Raw genomic sequence first — 18702 nt, 5'->3', positions numbered from 1 at the left:
GTTCAAGTTTCATCACTGATCCTTGCGGTCCTCAGCTAAGTTGACACTCCAATGTAAGATTGAGTAAGTGTTGCGAGTGTTGAAGAAGGTATCTCTTATGAGATGATAAACAATGGCCCTCAGGTTGATGTATATGATCTCATGGCCATTTCGAAAGAGCTGGGTGATTTTCTTCAGTGTCTCAGCCAGTCACCATTTATCTCTCAACCAACAGCAAAAAGCAGATGACCTGGTTATTATCAAGTTTTTATTGTAAAAACTTACTGTGTGCAATTTGAAATGGAGAAATCAAGAGACCAAAGGGAAGTACTGCTTATGGCATGATGATAATCAAAATGTGGACTAATCACAGCAATTGATCACATCAATTCATCTAAAATAAACTAAGATGTAAGTCAAAGAAATCACAATGGGGTGGGAGAGCTTTGTCAAGTCAAGATTCAAAAATGTCTTTCACTCTGAACATGCTGCATGCACCACAGTTCATGTCCCAAGTTATTGATTTATTTTCTCCCAAACCCAGAAACAATGATCACTCTAAACTAACACTGAAACTTTTCATGTCAGGTTTAATGAAATTTGATCAGTACATTGGTATACAATTAACATTCTGCGGAGTTTCACACATATTTCATACATATTCAGGAGCAGCACACAAAAAACCTGAGGATCTCAGGTATTTGGAGAAAACAATGTTGGCTGATTTGAAGATTTATTTTTACTCTCAAGTTCTGAGCAATGTTGGAATTTGTTCATGTTTGAAGCACATTGCTACCAGAAGAGAGGTTTCAAAGTGCTCACAACGGTTTTCTGGTTGTGTTAACCATCCATTTACAGGGATTATATAAATGGATGATTGTATAAATCAGCAGATGTTATGAACAGGAGTTATAGCTATCAGTTAGAACAAGTGAGACATTAACCAGGTTGGCTTTACTGTGAGATTTATTAATGCTTCTGAACACATTTGTTGTAACTGACTCGTGTCCCACCACACAGGAGTACGTGGTGCCGCTGTTCCACTCCTCTGCAGAGACCGTCAAGTGACTGCCTGAATTCCAGCCACCTCTGCCGTCCTCGGTCACTGGCTGGTGCATGAACCCTGTCTTCAGAAGGGTATCATTGGCCATCCAAACCAGGTCGATCTCTGCGGGAGAGAATCCAGTGACCAGGCAAACCAGGGTTGTAGTGTGAGCAGTCTCCATCTCATCCGGTGAAGGGAGCAGGAGAAAGACTTGAGGGTGAGTCTTAACATCAACTGTAAACAGAGAAAATGGAGGTTAGACTTCATATTACACATGCATTAAACATGGAGAAACTGTTTCCAGTGACAAGCGAGTCAGAACAGACTTTTCAGAGGAATGGCAAATGAACTGGTGGGTTATTAACTGAATTTGATTTGTTCTGTTCTTTATGCTAACTTGGAATGCACAGTGTGAAAGTGGGTGGAAGCAAATTAAAGAGGAACATTCAGCAGGGAATTGGACATAAAATTGAAAAGTAGACAATGGTAAGGTTGCTGAGATGGAGCTGATGATTCATGGGATCATTTGAAGAGTTATTTCAAAGAGCTGACAGTGACAAGATAGACCAAATGGCATCTTTTCAAAGTGTACTGTTTCTGAGATAAACCATGGAGGACCACTTCCTGAGGTCAACAGGGAGGTTTCAGGAATTATTCTCATGTGGTGCTCTCTGCTCTTTCTCCTTTTCCTCAAGGTGGATTTGCTCAGATCCAGCCTCCACCTCAGGCTGACCAATCTCCCTTACACTCTAGTATTGGATTGATGGGATGGTAATGTTGAAAATCCTGCTAATCCCTATCTGTCTCTCCTATTGCCATCAATCCATTCCCTAGGAGCTAGTGTGATTCACACCAAGGCTGCTGTGGTGATTTCAGGTTTCATCTGTTCAGTTTCTTGATGGGGCTTGCACATATCGCTGGGCTTGTAACATAGTCTGACAACCTGTGTTAGGCTGCTCAGCATTCTGGAATTAAATCACTTCATTTGCTAAGATTAGCTGCATAGTTCCATGCACACGTACCTTGGGCTTTCCTGATTGACCTCTTCTCTGGCGTTGGTAAACTTCTGTCCTCCACCAAACACATACACTCTACCCCACTCTCCCACTCTGTAGCAGGGACTGTAAGTCTACTGAAGATGATCTCTTTATGTCCATCCTTCTTGGGACCCTGGGTCTTCACTCCATCTTGTCTCATGATTCCATCGACTTTCCAGGTTACCCTGACTCCCTCTAAATCAGTGTGAAGTACTTCACAAAGAATGGTTGCTGTTCTGTTCCTCCAGATCTCTTCAAATGGAGGCTTGCTTATGGTGACCGAGATTCTGGAATCCAAACATTCATCTGGGAGGAGAATGACAATTATTAATTCCTAACTCCCCAGTGGGATGTGCGTGCCAGTTGCAAAGATGACAATTCATGCTCACCACCAGACATACAACTAATACCTTCCTCAGCTCTTTCAGAGGGCAGTTATGACTCAGCGACATTGTTGTGTGAATGGAAACACCAGTCAGAGGGTCAAAGAGCCATACAGCACCGAAATAGACCCTACAGAATGTTGCACTGCCAGACATGCCGTCTTTTACACAAAACATTAAACATAAGGCCCCTCAACACACATACCAAAGAGATCTCCTGGCTGCAAGTTCAGACAAGAGAAAGGGAGGTCTCCTCTGTGGCCACTCTCCCTCCTCTCTGGTTATTATTATATTGCTGTCTGTGGGCCCTTATTGTGCAGAAATCAGTTCATATATTTCTTACATTGGCACTGCTAAAAACACATTTGATCAACAGTGAAGTATTTTGGAACATATTGACAAACCCACTATGGCTATGACATGTACATTGTTCATGTTGAACTTGAGTGGTCCTAATAGAGTTTAGCAGTGAGGATAAGTGATTTCTATGTTGGATTTACGCCCAACAGCCTACCTTCGATGTTCTTCAGTCTGGCACTGATGGTGGAATTGGAGGAGGGATGAAACACTGTACAGACAACAACTGAGCCTTTCCTCCACTCCTCTGCACTCACAGTCAGGTAATGCCTGACACGAAATGTCAGTGCCTGTTCTAGAGCAGTCAGTCCAGCGCTGGTGTTGGAGGAGATCAGAGTGCCGTCTTTCTCCCAGGAGACGTTTACGAGGTCCGGGTAGAACTCGGTGATCACACACACAAATGTGATTGTGTTTTTATCCTTGCTGTCTTGCGGTGGTACAAGCAGCAGTCTGACCTTGGGACTTTTTGGCTCAACTGGAACGGATGGGCAAATAAAAAAGCTATTTCATCATTTCTCACGAGATTACAAGTTCAGTCATTTAAGTTCTGATCTGATTGCCTACCTTTTACTCCACGTATTTTCTTTGACATCAGTGAGGATGAGGAAGCACTTTGGGCAGAGCACACAAAATCGACCCCACTCTCCCACTCCTCAACACTGGTTTGGAGTTGACTGATGACCGTGGGTAAGCTTCCTTCTTGTATTAGCCGCTGAGTCTTAATCACTTCATGTCTCTTCTTACCACTCACTTCCCAGGAGATCTGAACCTGGCTTGGATCAGAACAGACCACTGTGCACTCCACAGTAGCAGTCTTATTGATCCAAATCTCCACAATAGAAGGATTTCGGATAAAAATAGACATTTCTGCGAATAAGAAAGGAAAAACCTCAGAAGAATGGCTCTTGTTTGTTGTCAGTAACCCTCACAATTTTACTTAAGACAGTTTTGCATTGATTATGATCATTCACTCACTGGGTCATTCTGTACAGGTTGGCTGTCATGTTTTTTTCCACATTATAAGAGTGACTTCACATTAAAATACTTAACTGGCTATGAAGCACTTAATGATGTCATGTGGTTGTGAAAACGATATATTAATGCAAATCGTTCTTTACTTTTCCTCTCATTCAGGTCAGCACTGGAAGTTTTATGATTCTCATCCTAATGTTCCATTGCCTTGGCCTTTCCTCTATCTGTAATCTTCTTCAGCTCTATAACAATCTGGAAACTCTGTACAACTCAGGGTGTGAATCCTCTGTTCCCTTTGTCCAAACATTGGTGGCCAGATCCGAATCTGTGGAACTCACTGCCTAACCCTCAGTGACCTGTTCTCTCTCTATCTCTCTTCCACTTCAAGACACTGTTAAAAATCACCTCACTTTTGGTCATATCCTAATTCCACCATTTTTTGGCTCAGTACCAATTCCTCTCTGGCTTTTTACCAGCTTGGAATGTTTTACCACATTTGAGGATATGTAAGTGCAACATATCACTGATGATCATGCCTGAAGGAAGTTGGTTCATTTTTGTATTGGAACAGTAAACCCGGTGTGTCATAGGAATTAATAAAAGTCCTCTCTTGTTGGAGGTTGATATCATTTGTACATATTATGTTCCTCTTCTTCTCTAATTTCATTCAAGAGCTATTAGACTGGGAGGATAATGATTTGCTGAATTCGTCATATGTCCTTCTTCTTAGTTGCCTGTCATAGGATCACTGTCACTTCAGATATCCTGCAGAACCCCATGTGTTCTGTACCCAATCAGTGTACAAACACATTCACTGTGCAAACCACAACTGGGGTATCTGCTTTGATCCACACTGATTGTTCTCTGTTGATATCATATTGAGTTAATACTTGCAGAGAGAATGATGACTCTGTCTGTGTCCTGGTCAAAACCAATCATGAACATTGTGTACCAACTCCTTTCACTGCAGTTTGAGATGATTTTCAGGACAGTGTCTGACAGGGTGACGCCTGTTATTAGCTTCAGATGTTCTGTCTCCCTCACTTGCCTTTCAGGCAAGATGTTGAGCAATTTCCTTCCAGATTAGCATTGATCATTCTATTAATGACCAAGTCTTAATGTTTGCTCTCCCACAATCAATCCTCACAGGGTCAGAAGCACTCTCCATGTCATTGTAAAATGGTGAAATCACAGGGTAACGGGCAGTTCACTCCATATACCCTCATGGAGACATTAAAAAGAACTTTGTCAATTTGAATTCCTTGTGAACATCATGTACCTTTCATTGACCATTGTCAGTATCCAGGATTGAAGGGAACTTCTCCAATTTTACTGTCCAATGTTTCTACCCAAAACCTACCGGATTGTACAGGGCATCAGATAAGTCCTTATGGCCTGAATTACCAACTTGCCTCAGGACCAACATCATTGAAGAAAGAGACCAAATCCTACTGTATTAGATCAAGGTGGTGGCCCCCATGGGTGACAAATAATCATCACATTCTTGTCAACTTGAGTCAAAGCCAAGTGGTGAGGGTCAAACTGTGAGATCAGGGCATTTCAACCTAAACCAGTACAGGTCACCAAACAGTGACCATTTCAATAAGGAGTGGGAAACATTAACCAGGGCTGTCACTTCTCAAAGTCTTCACACTATCATTCTGACAGACTCCATGGGCTGGGGATTTGAACCTGCCAGATAACTTGTAATAAAGTTCAACAGCCAATTCCATTCACAATGAGCTCACAACTTTATTCGACACCTTTGTTGGGCACAGTTATATTGGTGCTTTTCACCGTTGTTGAGTGTCACATTAAGGTTAGTGTGGTAGAGCAGCACTGGCACAAACTCAGAACAAGAGCAAGGAGGACAACTGTGACGTGGAGGCTTTTCACCTGGAATTGGAAGAAATACAAATTTAAATGTTATACATGTTTACCTCTCCTCCCCTATGTCATGGACAAGCTCCCTCAGGAGATCACTGACACAAATCATGGTAATTCATTCAAATTCAGCATTGGAAAGATTTCGGTGATGAAACAGCACTTGGGTAGCAGTGGGAGGAAACAGAAGGTGGTTTGGACTGTGGATGGTTTCAGAGACCAGTTGATATCTCGTCTGATTTTCTTTCTACTGCAGTCACGTTGAGTACATGGAATGAGGGTTTTAATAGGCAGGCAACCCCACCCAGGTGGTCTTCCTGTTTCATACATTACATTACAATACTCCACTCAGATGTGACTTTAATATCAAAATACTAAACATCTCACCTCTCCCTGCAATGAAGGACAGTAATTCAAAAATTGCGAATAAGTGTTCAGGCATTCCATCAATAGGAGGTTGAGTTTCTAACAGGGTATTCTTTCTCCCCGTCAGAGTCTACTTACCCTTTTGGTACGACATGTTGATCCTGATATTGAAGCTTGTAGCCTCATGGGTCACTTCACAAGTGTAGTTATCCCCTTTCTTCCAATCTGCCACCTGGACAGTCAGATAAGAGACTGTTTCAAACATATTGCCTTTTCCCTTTTTGGAAGGGAGTTTGGTACCTGACTGGAGCACTCCAGCTTTAAACCAGGAAACCTGTACACTGTCAGGATAGAATCCAGATAGCATGCACCCCAGGGCAGCAGTAGTTTGATTGTAGACAACCTCCGGAGATGGAACAACAGAGAAGACGTGGGGAGCTGCGGAAAGATACAATATTTCAGACGATGTGATTGTTTTGGAAACAGACATCCCCCAACATCGAAAGAAACCACCACAATGCCAGTGCCTTCAATATTGATTTTGATTCACTTGGGAATAAACAGCCTGATGAGAATGACCATGAATGTGAAGTGAGCTGGGTTAGAGAGTGCTAGCAGCATACCTACAGTCTCCCAAGTGGAGCATCACATTTTACTGGGATCTGGAGCAAAGGCAGGTAACTGGAAGTTGAGGTGGAGGTCACCCATGATCTAATGAAATGGTGGAGCAGTCTCCAGGAGCTGACTGGCCTCCCCCTGTTCATGTGCCATGCCTCGGCAGCTCCTTCAATGCCATACTCATATTATCTAGATATCCCTTGATGTCAAAAGTATCTCAAAATCTATGAATCTCTATTTTGATCTGAATGACTGAGCTTCCACACTGCAAGATTTTGGGAGTGTGTGTGAAATCAGGTAAACAACCAGTAAAGGATGGAGAGGAATTGTTTCCATTCCCAGGGAGATCACTCATAATAAGTGATACAATAAACCCAGGTTGGCATGAGGATGTTTTCCTTTGGAAACGTAACAATTTGTTTGAATTTTCCCTGAAAGGGGCTGGTGAAGCAGATTCAACTGTATTTTCCGAAAGAGAAATGGATTATTATTGAGAATACAAAACATTGGGAGGCCTGTGGATAAAGAGCAGAGCAGGGAAACAATTTTGCATCTTTGATAATGCAGGCACAGATTTATTGGGCTAAATGACCTCCTTTCCTGTCGGATTTTCTAAATCAGGATCTTGTTGGTGATATGTTAAAGGGTGGGTGTGAGGCTCTAATGTTGGAGCTGGATCAGAGAGTGGACAAAGTTATGGGATTTGTTTCCTGTGTGGTACAACCCCACCACTCCACCCCTCCCCCCCTTGCCCCAGTCCCGATATTCAGTTTCACTGACTTGAGCCGGACTAAATGTTGGGATTGTGGCATCACAGGCAATGACATTGTTGCCCTGCCTTGGGCAGTTTGGGGTGATTTCTCATGGGTCTTTATTTAGCTGCCAGCAGCACTGCTGTTAAGCCAGGAAGCCAGGATAGAGTATGTGGCTACAAGAATTCATTTGTGGGCTTTAGGGCAGAAACCTCCTTCACTGGTTGCTGAAGGTTCCTTTCCAACTTCATCCCCTGATCCTAGTACAGTTTAGAATGGTACGTAAGCTCTTGTACTAACGTGTAGGCTTTTTGAGCTCGGCTGTCACCATTTCATTTGACTTGTAACCCGCTTTGCAATGGTAGACCTTGTTGGCATTCCAATCTCTTGCAGAGACTTTGATCACACTGCTCATTGTGTACGTCATATTTTGCCCCAAGACTGCTGGATAGTTCATGACTCCAGTTGTGATCATTCCATTGTCACTGGACCATGTCTGATCGATGCTCTTGGGCTGAAAATCCTTGACTAGACAGAGGAGGCTGATCTCATCTTGGTTGGAGCTTGTCTCACAGTAAGTACTGGAAGCATAAACTGAAGGTTTGATCTGGACATCTGAAACAGAAATAGATAGACCCAGTAAATAAATTCATGGCAATTAAATGAAACTGGAGAGATTGTGTTAAAGCTACAACCGGCTATTTCTGAAAACAATTACGCTGTTACACAGAGAGTTTACACATTTATAGATCAGCTGCGGCTCAGTTGGTCTCATGGTCACATCAAAACCAGAAGGTCATGCGTTCAAGCTCATTTCAGAGTTGAGTTGATACTGTTGGAGTGTTCCACTGTTTGAACCACCATCCTCTAGATGAGAAATTGAACTGGAAACACAGTTGATTGAGAGATTAGAATACCATAGATTCTAAACAAGTGATACTTCTAACCTGAAGGCAATAGCAATATGGGCAAGAAAGGATTCAGGACTCAAAGAAATATATTGTCTAACAGGCCATGAGTTCAAAACCTGCCCTGGTAAATGGAGATGGTTAAAGCTGTTGATTTGTATGGACTGGCACCAGATCACACAATCTGGAGAAGCTGACAGATTGTGATACAAACCCTTAAGGTTCTTCATGGAACAGAATCTGTCACACTAGGACAGGCCAAGGATAAGAAGGGCAATATTTCAACTGTCCAGAGAAATATGTACAACCACAGACTGTTAATCTTGTGATTCAGTCTTTCAGATTTTCCATCTCCTTCCATGCCATATTGATATTATCCCCATATCCCTCGATGTCAAGAGTAACTAGCTATCTGTGAATCGCTGTCTTGAGCTAATGACTGAGCTTGCATGCTGCAAGATTTTGGGATGTGCACGAAACAAGATAAACAACCAGTAAAAGCCAATGTGTAGTTGGTGATTGTCAGTGAAAGGGGGAGCTGGTGCTGGGTAAGAGATTACATTATTATTGAGGTTACCTTGGGAAAACATTGGACAATTGGGAATTGGAGAACAAAGCAGAGACGCTCCACATTATCAGGCAGGAATCTTGCATTATTCAGGAGAACAGCAGATTGACATCAACCCCACAGGCTTGAATGGACTGGAATATTGTTTGGGTGTGAAGTCAATGTTGTATCTGATTCACTCAGTTTGAAAATGGTTAATTATTTTGTGTCCTTATTGCAGTTTTTCTAAATATTGGCTGCTGTGTTCTCTACATTCCACTGATCACTGCACTTCAAATGTTGTTCATTGGCTGTGAAAGTTTTACCAAAGACACAATATAAAGCACTTTGTGAAAACGATGAAATTAAATCAATCGGCTGCGGTCTCAGAAATCTGAGGATTAATTCTATTTCTGTCTCCACAGATGCTGAGGGAGCTGCTGAGCTTTTCCAGTATGGGTGACAGGATCATATCAGTCAACATCATTTCCAGGTGACAGTCTTTCACAACCCGCAACCAGTGGGCAGTAAGTGGAGTTCATGATGGATCAGTGGGTCAAACAGTGTTGGGAAGTGGTGGTCAGGAGATGGATATGGGGATAACTTTGATAAATTCCTGAGACTGTCAGCATTGTGCTGAAGTACAGCAGTAATGAGGAGAATGATGAGCGTAACTGTTTCGGCTGCAGACAGCTGGAATTTATCAAATGGTATTCGGGATGAACCTGGCCTTGAGTGATTCTGGTGAGCGTGAATCTCACCCCAGGTTATAATCTGCCCTGGTCTCTATCTGACTGTTCTCAATGGGATTGAAAATCTGAGCAGCTGTAAAACACACAGATGATTCACTGTAACCTGATGTGTTCTACAGCCAAGACCAAATTCACCCTCAATGTATCCTCGGTGATACCTCATGTCAGGCCTGTGTGGAATTCTGACTCAGCCAGAGGCAAAGGACTCTCTGGTCCACGAGAGTTCAAGGTGCAACAGATCCAGGACGGTTCAGAGTTTTAGGAAATGAAATGGGGGGCGGGGGTGTGTGTGGGGAGATTAAGCAGCCTGGTGTTATTTTCTTTGGAAGAGTTGAGTTGGTTAATGTTCCCTTTTGGCACTCAGAAGTGGCTCAGTGGTCGCAGTCTCACTTTAAACCTGAAGGTTGAGGGTTTAAGCGGATTCTTGGAACATAAAATCGAGGTTGATATTACTGAGGGAGTGCTACACTGTTGGAGGGGCTGGTCTTTTAGTTCAGACACTAAACTGACTTCTCAAAGTGTCATCCAGTATTTATCCCCCCTCCAATATCATTAAAAACTGGTCAGTATCTGATTGGTCTTGGGGTTTTGGTTTAATGACGTATTCACTGCTGCCCAAAACTGACAGCACTTCAAATCTACTCAAAAGCTCTGCACTGCTCAGGTACGTCCTGAACTCATGGAATGTGCAATATAAATACAAGTTATTTCCTTCGCATCTACTTTGAACACATGACAACGAGTATTGGCTAATATAATAAAGGAGCTTTGATACCTAGACAGAATATGCAGCTCAGAATGTGTCCATTCAGCCCAACCGGTCCATGCTGGTATTTCTGGTCCACTCAAACCTCCTTTTATTGTATTCATTCCTGGAGTGAGGGGTCACTGTCTGAGGCAGCATTAATTACCTATCCCTGATTGCCCCAGAGAACATGATGGTGAGATGTTTTTTGAACCCCTGCTGACCATTTAAGCATGGACACCCATGCGTGTTTGAAAAGGTGTTGCAGCATTTGAGGCCAGTGACAGTAAAGATCCAATAATATAGCTCCAGGTTGAGATGCTGTGTGGATTGGAAGGGAATATGTAGGTGGAGATGTTCCTAAGTATTTGCTGCGGTTGCCCTTCTAGATGGTAGTGGTTGTGGGTTTGGAAGGTGCTGTTGAAGGAACCTTAGTGAGTTGTTGCAGTAGATAGTCCACACTGCTGTCAGTAAGCATTGAGGGTGGAGGGAGCAGATGTTGAGGGGGTTGGATGGGATTCTAATCAGTTCTGTCATATTTCCTCATCTAAGCCATCATAACCATCCATTTCCTTTCTCCTCACAGCCTTGTCTAGCTTTAAATCCATCTCCACTCTTCACTTCAACTACTCTATCCTTTAACAATTTTACATTCTCACCACTCTTCAGCTAAAGAGGTTCCAATTGGATTCCTTGGGAACAGTCTTATACTGATAGCCTCTAGTGATGTTGTTTAAGTCAGAGTTGAGGAGAAATTTCATCTCATAGATTAAATTCCCTGCAGTGTAGAAACAGGCCATTTGACCCAACAAGTGCACACCGACCGTCCGAAGAGTAACCCACCCAGACTCATTTCCCTCTGACTATGTGCCTAATACTATGGGAAATTTGCCAATCCACCTGACCTGCACATCTTTGGATTGTGGGAGGAAACTGGAGCACCCGGAGGAAACCCAAGCAGACATGGGGAGAATGTGCAAACTCCACACAGACAGTTGCCCAAGAATGAAATCGAACCCGGGTCCCTGGCGCTGTGAGACTGCAGTGCTAACCACTGAGCCACGATGCCGCCAAGAAGGTAGTGAATCTGTGAAATGTTTTCCTGCAAAGGACTGTCAAGGCTCTGTCATTAAGTACAGTCAATATTGGCATCGACAGATTTTTAGTCAGGAAGACGATCAAGGGTTATGGGAAAAGGTAGGAAAATGGAGTGGAGGATGATCAGATCATCATGTTCTCATTGAATGGTGGAGCAGGATCAATGGGCTGAATGGTCTACTCTGTCTTAGATTGTCCCCACAAGGTGAAACATTCTCCTTCTACTCCATTTAATCAAAACCTTTCAGAACATTAACAATCTTGATTTCGTCACCCCTCAGCCTTCTCCATCCAAGAGAGAAGACACCCGGTGGCCTGTCAATCCTTTCATTGTGTGTCAGTCACACCCAGGAACTTAGGAACAGGAGTGGGCCACTCAGCCTCTCAAGCCTGACCTGCCATTCTAGATCATGGCTGACCATCCCCTCAATTCCATTCTCCTGCTTTATCTCCATCTCCCGTAATGTCATCAGTCTCCAGATCCATACTGGTTTCTGTCTTGAACCTGATCAATGATTGTACTTCCACAGCCCTCTGGGAAGAGAATTCCAAAAGATTCACCATCCTCTGAAAGAGGTAGTTCCTCCTCATCTCAATTAGAAATGGCCTGCCTCTCATCCTAAGATTTTTGGTTCCCCCAGCTCTAATCGCCAGCGAAGGGAAACATCCTGTTCACATCAGCCCCTGTAAGAATTTTGTATATTCAGTCAGATCACCACTCACTCTTCAAAACGCCAAAGAATACAGACACGGTTTACAGTTTCCTCAATCCCTCTTCAGTAAACAACCCTGCCACGGATTATTCTGGGAAACAACCATTGCACTGCCTGTACAGCAAGTATATCTGTTCTTGGATAAGGAGACCAAAACTGTACACAATGTTCTAGGTGTGGTCTCACCAAGACCCTATACAACTGCAGTAAGGCACCTTTCCTTGTGTACTCATATCCCCATGTAATTAATGCCAACGTCCTGTTTGTTTTCTTCAGTAATTGTGGCACCCACCTGCTAGGTTTGAGTGACTCATGAACAAGGACCCAGATCCCTTTGGACACTCGCACTTCCAAATCAGACTTTCTGTTTTTTCCTGTCAAAGTGAATAAATTCAGACTTCTGTATAATATATTCGATAAGCCCAATTCTAGCCCATTCACAGAGCCAGTCCAAATCTTCCTGAAACCTGTTTGCACCCTCCTCACAAATAATGTTCCCAGCCAGTGTGATGTTATCAGCAAATTTATAAACATGTTCTAGTAAAAAATGAGGTCTGCAGATGCTGGAGATCACAGCTGAAAATGTGTTGCTGGTCAAAGCACAGCAGGCCAGGCAGCATCTCAGGAATAGAGAATTCGACGTTTCGAGCATATGCCCTTCATCAGGAATGCTATGCTCGAAACGTCGAATTCTCTATTCCTGAGATGCTGCCTGGCCTGTTGTGCTTTGACCAGCAACACATTTTCAGCAAATTTATAAACATCCCCATTGGTCCCCACATCCATGTCATTTATACGGATTGTGAGCATTTGTGGAGCGAGCATTGACCCTTGTACTATCCCACCTGTTACAGCCTGCTATCCTGAGAATGATCCATTCATTCCAACTCCCTGCTTCTGTCTAGTCACTGATTCTCCATCCAGACTTATATATTCCCCCAACTCTAATTTATTATCCCCAGTGTGGGAATTTAAAGGCATAGAGTCACAGAGATGTACCGCACAGAAACAGACCAACTCGTTCATGTCGACCAGATATCCTAAACTAATCTGGTCTCTGACACTCCGGGGAAACCAGCCCCAGCCTATTCAGCCTCTCCCTATAGATCAAATCCTTCAACCTTGGCAATATCCTTGTAAATTTTTTCTGAACTTAATCAAATTTCACAACATCCTTCTGATAGGAGAGAGACCAGAATTGCGCACAGTATTCCACAACTGGCCTAACCAATGTCCTGTACAGCCGCAACATGACCTCTCAACTCCAAAACTGGATGCTTTCACCAATTGCCTTCTTCACTATTTTACCTACTTTCAACTCTACTTTAAAGGAGCTCTTAACCTGCACCCCAAGGTCTCTTTCCCCAGGACCTTACCATTAAGTGGATAAGTCCTGCCCTGATTGGCCTTTCCAAAATGCTCTCAAACATTTTCTGAAAATCCAGATGCCACATCCACTGGCACCCCTCTGTCTATGCTGCGTGTATCAGTGTATGGTGGCTCCACTCCATCCCACCCCCTTGTTACTGTCCCAGAGAGCTGTCAAATGTTTTCCTTTCAATATTAATCTGATGTTGATCTTTACAATAGAATCTGATTCTTCTGTCCTTTCAGCCAGAATATAACAGATCACAGGAATGCCTGAGTAAATGAGGTTGCCTTAAATTTTATCCTGAATTACTAACTCTAAACATTTCCTCAGCTCCACCATCAGACTGACTGGACTGTGTCAGTGAGAGGTTTGCTTTTAATTTATTCCCTTTTACCTTTATATCCTCCATCCACTTTCTCACTGTCATTGAGAATTTTAAACACCTTTTCCCACCACTGAGCCAATCAGATTAAAAGCTCCAAGATCCTCAATAATGAATGCTGAGAGATTTGAAATGTCTGTTCAATGCTGACGGGATCTCACACCATACAGTGTACTGGGCCTCATCCAGTATATTACAGTTCAGCATCAACATCCTACTGCAGACCTCACCCCCCTCACACTGAACTGATCCTTTCAACACCTTTCCAGAATGTTCCAGCTTTAACCCCATTGATGGGGCGGGGCACTGTTCTATTGGCATTGTAGGTCACAGAGGGAGAGAGAGAGAGGAGAAAGGTAAAGGTCACGGGGTGAAAGCGGGAGAAGAAGAGAACTAGAGACCAAAGAAAAGGGAAGGAACTGACAACAAAGGAAGAAAGGGTAGTGGAATACCAAAAGAAAGATGAGAAAGGAGGTAGAGCACACCCAGTGAGTAAATTCAGACAAGAGGTTGAACAACGACAACTGCAGAAACATATCTAAAATTATCCAAGTACAAGAAATATTTTTCCAGCGTTTTGTATTTTCCTGGGGAGGAAGAATGGGAATTACACAGGCCGCAGTGTTTCACTCCAGTTAAACTGACCCCTCACTCAGTGTTTGTGATCAGGGATGTTCCCACATACAATCTACACTGCAGCCAAGAAATTCCTTCTGGGAAGGTGAGGGAAAACTGGGGTATTCAGATCGCCTGCCTGTTTCACACAGTGCCTGGCATTCAATTCCAGGTCAGTCCCTGAAATTCAGGATCAGGCACTGGGCAGGAGGAATGGCAAGTCGGAAACTGCCTGTTTTGTCTCACTCCCCGGGAGGAATTTCTCTCCCAGTGAATCCAGAGAGATAGAGGAGGTGAAATGAAACTTTACTGTGTGCTTTTTGTAAAATTCAACTTTCTAGTTAAATGTTCTCAGGGAGACATGTTGAAATCATCATTGTCCTTCCTGTTAATTTAGTTAAGGATGTTATTAAAATAAATTCATTTTAAAAGAATGAAGAAAACTCATTGTAAAAAGCACACAGGAGAATATCATAGTGCTCAGGAATAATGATAGAATCAGTTTCCTTCACAAAACTCTTGTCCCGCAGGAAAGTTGTGAAATATCAATTCAAGCTCCTTGATCTCGAGTGGATATAAACCTGTCCCTGAAAAGGGATCATCCCCTTCCTTTCCCATAAGCCTGACTTCCATTTGAGGGACAGTCTCCACTAAAAGGAGCAGTGGTCAGAACTGGCTGAATATCAATAACCTTGTTCCACTGACACTGTAATAAGAAATCATATTCCTGCCCTTTGGACTTAGACTCACGGTGAGATTTAATCACTGTCCAGTTCATATATTAGGGTGAAGGTTCCTTGTCAAAAGTTTTAATCCAATGATTGTAAACTTTGTAACAGTGAAGAGAAAAATATGATATCCATGAATTTAAAAATAATCAATTCCATGCTCTTATTGTCCAAGAACGATTTCAACCAGAAACTCTTCTGTTCTCAACCTTTCAGCATGGGTCCAGTTAGAGATTTCAGAGTGAGAGAGGATTTAAAATCTCACAGATAATTAAACCATTCATGTCGAAGCACACCCTAAATCCTGTCTCAATCAGACACAACTTCATTCCACACCCACAGCCTGTTTGCCGTCTGTCTGGAAATGTCCAAATCATTTCTCTCCGTTCGCAAAATTATCAAGTGAAATCTGGAGTTTAACACTTTTAAAACTGTTCAACAAGGTATGAACTATAAAAAAACCAAAAATGTAAAAGACTGTCACACCAATTTTACATCACAACAGAATTGGATCCTGTCTTTTAACTCCGATTATAACAAAATCCCAACCTGCCTCCAAATATCCAACAGTTGAAAATCATTAAACCTAGCCCAATACAGCAAGTATCCTGAATAATGTAACCTGGATCAAGCTGAGCATGTTAAACAGATCCCAGAACCTTTATTAGATTTTCTGAGGTTTAATGTTAACTATTGAGAATAAATCTAGTCTCAGGTTTCAGCTCCAGTTACTGGGTATATTCTTGACTCTGCAGGAATTCACCTCTCTGGGATGGAATCATGTAATTGTCCAAAATATCTGACTGATTTTACTGAATTATCAAATTCACTAAACACAAATTAAATACAATAAATTGTAGAAAACAGTAGAATTGAGAAGTTTGTCTTACCTGAAGTCACTTCCAGGAAGGTCCCGCTCCCCCAGTACCTGAGCACTGTGCTCTGTCTCTTCATTCACCCAATACAATAACTGACCCGAAGCTCGATATATAATAATCCCCAGGGAATTAAACATAAACTGTGTTTTAACCCGGAGCAGCAACTTCCTGTATTTTCATCTGAAATTCCATCCTAATCCTGTCTCAAATGTATCTGTAAATGAGGTGTTTTTACAGTTTTCCTGTCTGTGGTACACCAGCTCCTGCAAGTTATCCATAAAAAGAATCGCCTCTTTTTTGTCTTGTTTTCTCCCAGGAATCGACATTTTCCCTGACAATCCCAGTCAGTGTTTAGATATTTCACTCTGGGAAACAGGAATGTGAAATCCATGGATACACACAGTCATTAGGAGCGGGACAGTTTGTGTCAGGCTTTGTGCTGCTGTGGTAGTATATCCATCACAGTGTTTCAGCCGGGCTCAGAAACCACAGCTACAGGATCCAACCCAAAATCAAATGTCCCAAACAAGTGGGCGGTAGCTTCATGAACTCCCCAGTCTGTATCCAAGTGTCTCCCACACTCCAGGAGTCAATGCCGGGGGTTTTCAGGGCCGTATGGGAACTTGGGGAATCCACAAGGAGTTTTCATTCTCCATCATCCTCTCTCTGTTCCTCACTGCTCCTTCCATCTTTCAAATGATATCTTCACAGAAAGTTGTTCCCACACCCAGATTATTGAATTGGATCTGATTTATATCCACAGCTCAGGAAGTAAAGCCAGTGATAGCACCCGGAGAGAGCAGTTTAAATAGATTTCCAGTGACAGGTTTTTGAATGGGGAGAGCCCCCATCTCTCTCACTGTGCCACCCAGTTATATATAGACACTGTGATAGGGAGCCATACCTGAACCTCCTCCCCTTTCCCTGACACTGAGTCCAGTCACTTCACATTTAACCCGATCACACTGACACTGCTCCAAGTGAGTAATGCTGCTCTGATTCTCCCTGCCCAGGGACTGCCCTCTCCTGTTTCAGTCCAGAGAGATCTTTGTTCATGTCCCGAGCTCCTTTTCCCATCGTATCGCCAGTGCCAGGAATTAGCAGTGAATAATCCCATTTCCCCATTCCCAGGACCAGCAAATCCCAACACAGTCAGGATGGGAATGAAGCAGTGCTGGTAACTGAGGGGTGTGTGTGTAATAACTCCCCCGTTTTACTGATTCCACTGACTGTAGATTCTCTCAGTGAGTTTTTGTACCAGTCCAGCCCCATTTCGTCTCACTGTGACCATCTGGCACAGTAATACATGGCGGTGTCGTCCACTCTCAGATTCGGAATCTCAATGTAGGTTTTTGTCGAAGATTCGATTGAAAACGTGATTCGACCCTTAACTCCGGGTGCGTAGTAAGTGCTAGATCCTTGTCTGTAAGCAAGTAACCATTCCAGCCCTTTCCCAGGGACCTGTCTCACCCAGGACACGTAGTAGCTGCTGAGGCTGAATCCACTCACTGTACAGGTCAGTCTGACAGACTCCCCCGGCTTTTTCACAACTGACTCAGGCTGTGTCAGCACGATCTGAGAGCGGATACCTGTGAATAAAAGAGAAACAGAAGAGAGTTCACTTTAATAAACCGGTCAGATAAACAGAGAGTCCCAGAATCTGGGAAGAAGCAGCCTCACTGTGTGGGGAGAAAGCCCCAGGAACTCTCACCTGTCAGACAGAGCAGGAGGACACAGAGATAAGGAGTAATCCCCATCGCCGTGTGGAAGCAGAGACAGAGTCAGACACTCCAGAAATCCGGCTGCTTCAGCAGCACCTTTGTCTGGAGCTAGAGTCAGTGCTGTTTAAATAGGGGAGTGAAGTGAGTGAGGGTTCACCAACTTCCCCAGCAGCTCCACCCACTGAAACCAGAAACAGAGCTTCCTGTCCCCGCCTCCAGCAGAGATTTCAATTCACTCCAACAGGCTACAGATCCGCAGCAATAATCAGGTTAAAGATCCTGTCACACTCTGTACACAGTCAGTGTACAGATATCTCCCTGAGAGAGAGGGGACTGAGAGACATCAGTCGGTGTACAGATATCTCCTTGAGAGAGAGAGAGAGGATTGAGGGACACCAGTCAGTGTACAGATATCTCCCTGAGAGAGAGAGAGAGGACTGAGGGACACCAGTCAGTGTACAGATATCTCCCTGAGAGAGAGGGGACTGAGAGACATCAGTCGGTGTACAGATATCTCCTTGAGAGAGAGAGGATTGAGGGACACCAGTCAGTGTACAGATATCTCCCTGAGAGAGAGAGAGAGGACTGAGGGACACCAGTCAGTGTACAGATATCTCCCTGAGAGAGAGAGAGAGGACTGAGGGACACCAGTCAGTGTACAGATATCTCACGGAAGGAGAGAGAGAGGGGACTGAGAGACACCAGTTTGTGTACAGATATCCCCCTGAGAGAGAGAGGGGACTGAGAGACACCAGTCAGTGTACAGATATCTCCCTGAGAGAGAAAGAGATGGAACTGAGAGACACCAGTTTGTGTACAGATCTCTCCCTGAGAGAGAGAGGTGGCACTG

The 18702-nt window shown here is 43.4% G+C and overlaps 2 gene segments (V, D, J or C); both read right to left on the bottom strand.

Annotated features, from left to right (window-relative positions):
- Positions 1 to 746: 746 nt before the first annotated feature.
- Positions 747 to 17247, bottom strand: LOC132807709 (Ig heavy chain C region-like). The segment is given in 7 exon segments: positions 747 to 1258; positions 2047 to 2367; positions 2959 to 3276; positions 3366 to 3668; positions 6162 to 6461; positions 7694 to 8008; positions 16144 to 17247. Coding segments are annotated over 7 exon segments (2004 nt in total).
- A 145-nt stretch (positions 17248 to 17392) lies between these two features.
- On the bottom strand, positions 17393 to 17926 carry LOC132807710 (igW heavy chain V region W26-like). The segment is given in 2 exon segments: positions 17393 to 17720; positions 17843 to 17926. Coding segments are annotated over 2 exon segments (357 nt in total).
- Between the last annotated feature and the right edge of the window lie 776 nt (positions 17927 to 18702).

The sequence above is a fragment of the Hemiscyllium ocellatum genome, assembly GCF_020745735.1.
Source record: "Hemiscyllium ocellatum isolate sHemOce1 chromosome 27 unlocalized genomic scaffold, sHemOce1.pat.X.cur. SUPER_27_unloc_2, whole genome shotgun sequence".
Classification (NCBI taxonomy): Eukaryota; Metazoa; Chordata; class Chondrichthyes; order Orectolobiformes; family Hemiscylliidae; genus Hemiscyllium; species Hemiscyllium ocellatum.
This window is presented reverse-complemented; position numbering and strand designations above follow the sequence as displayed.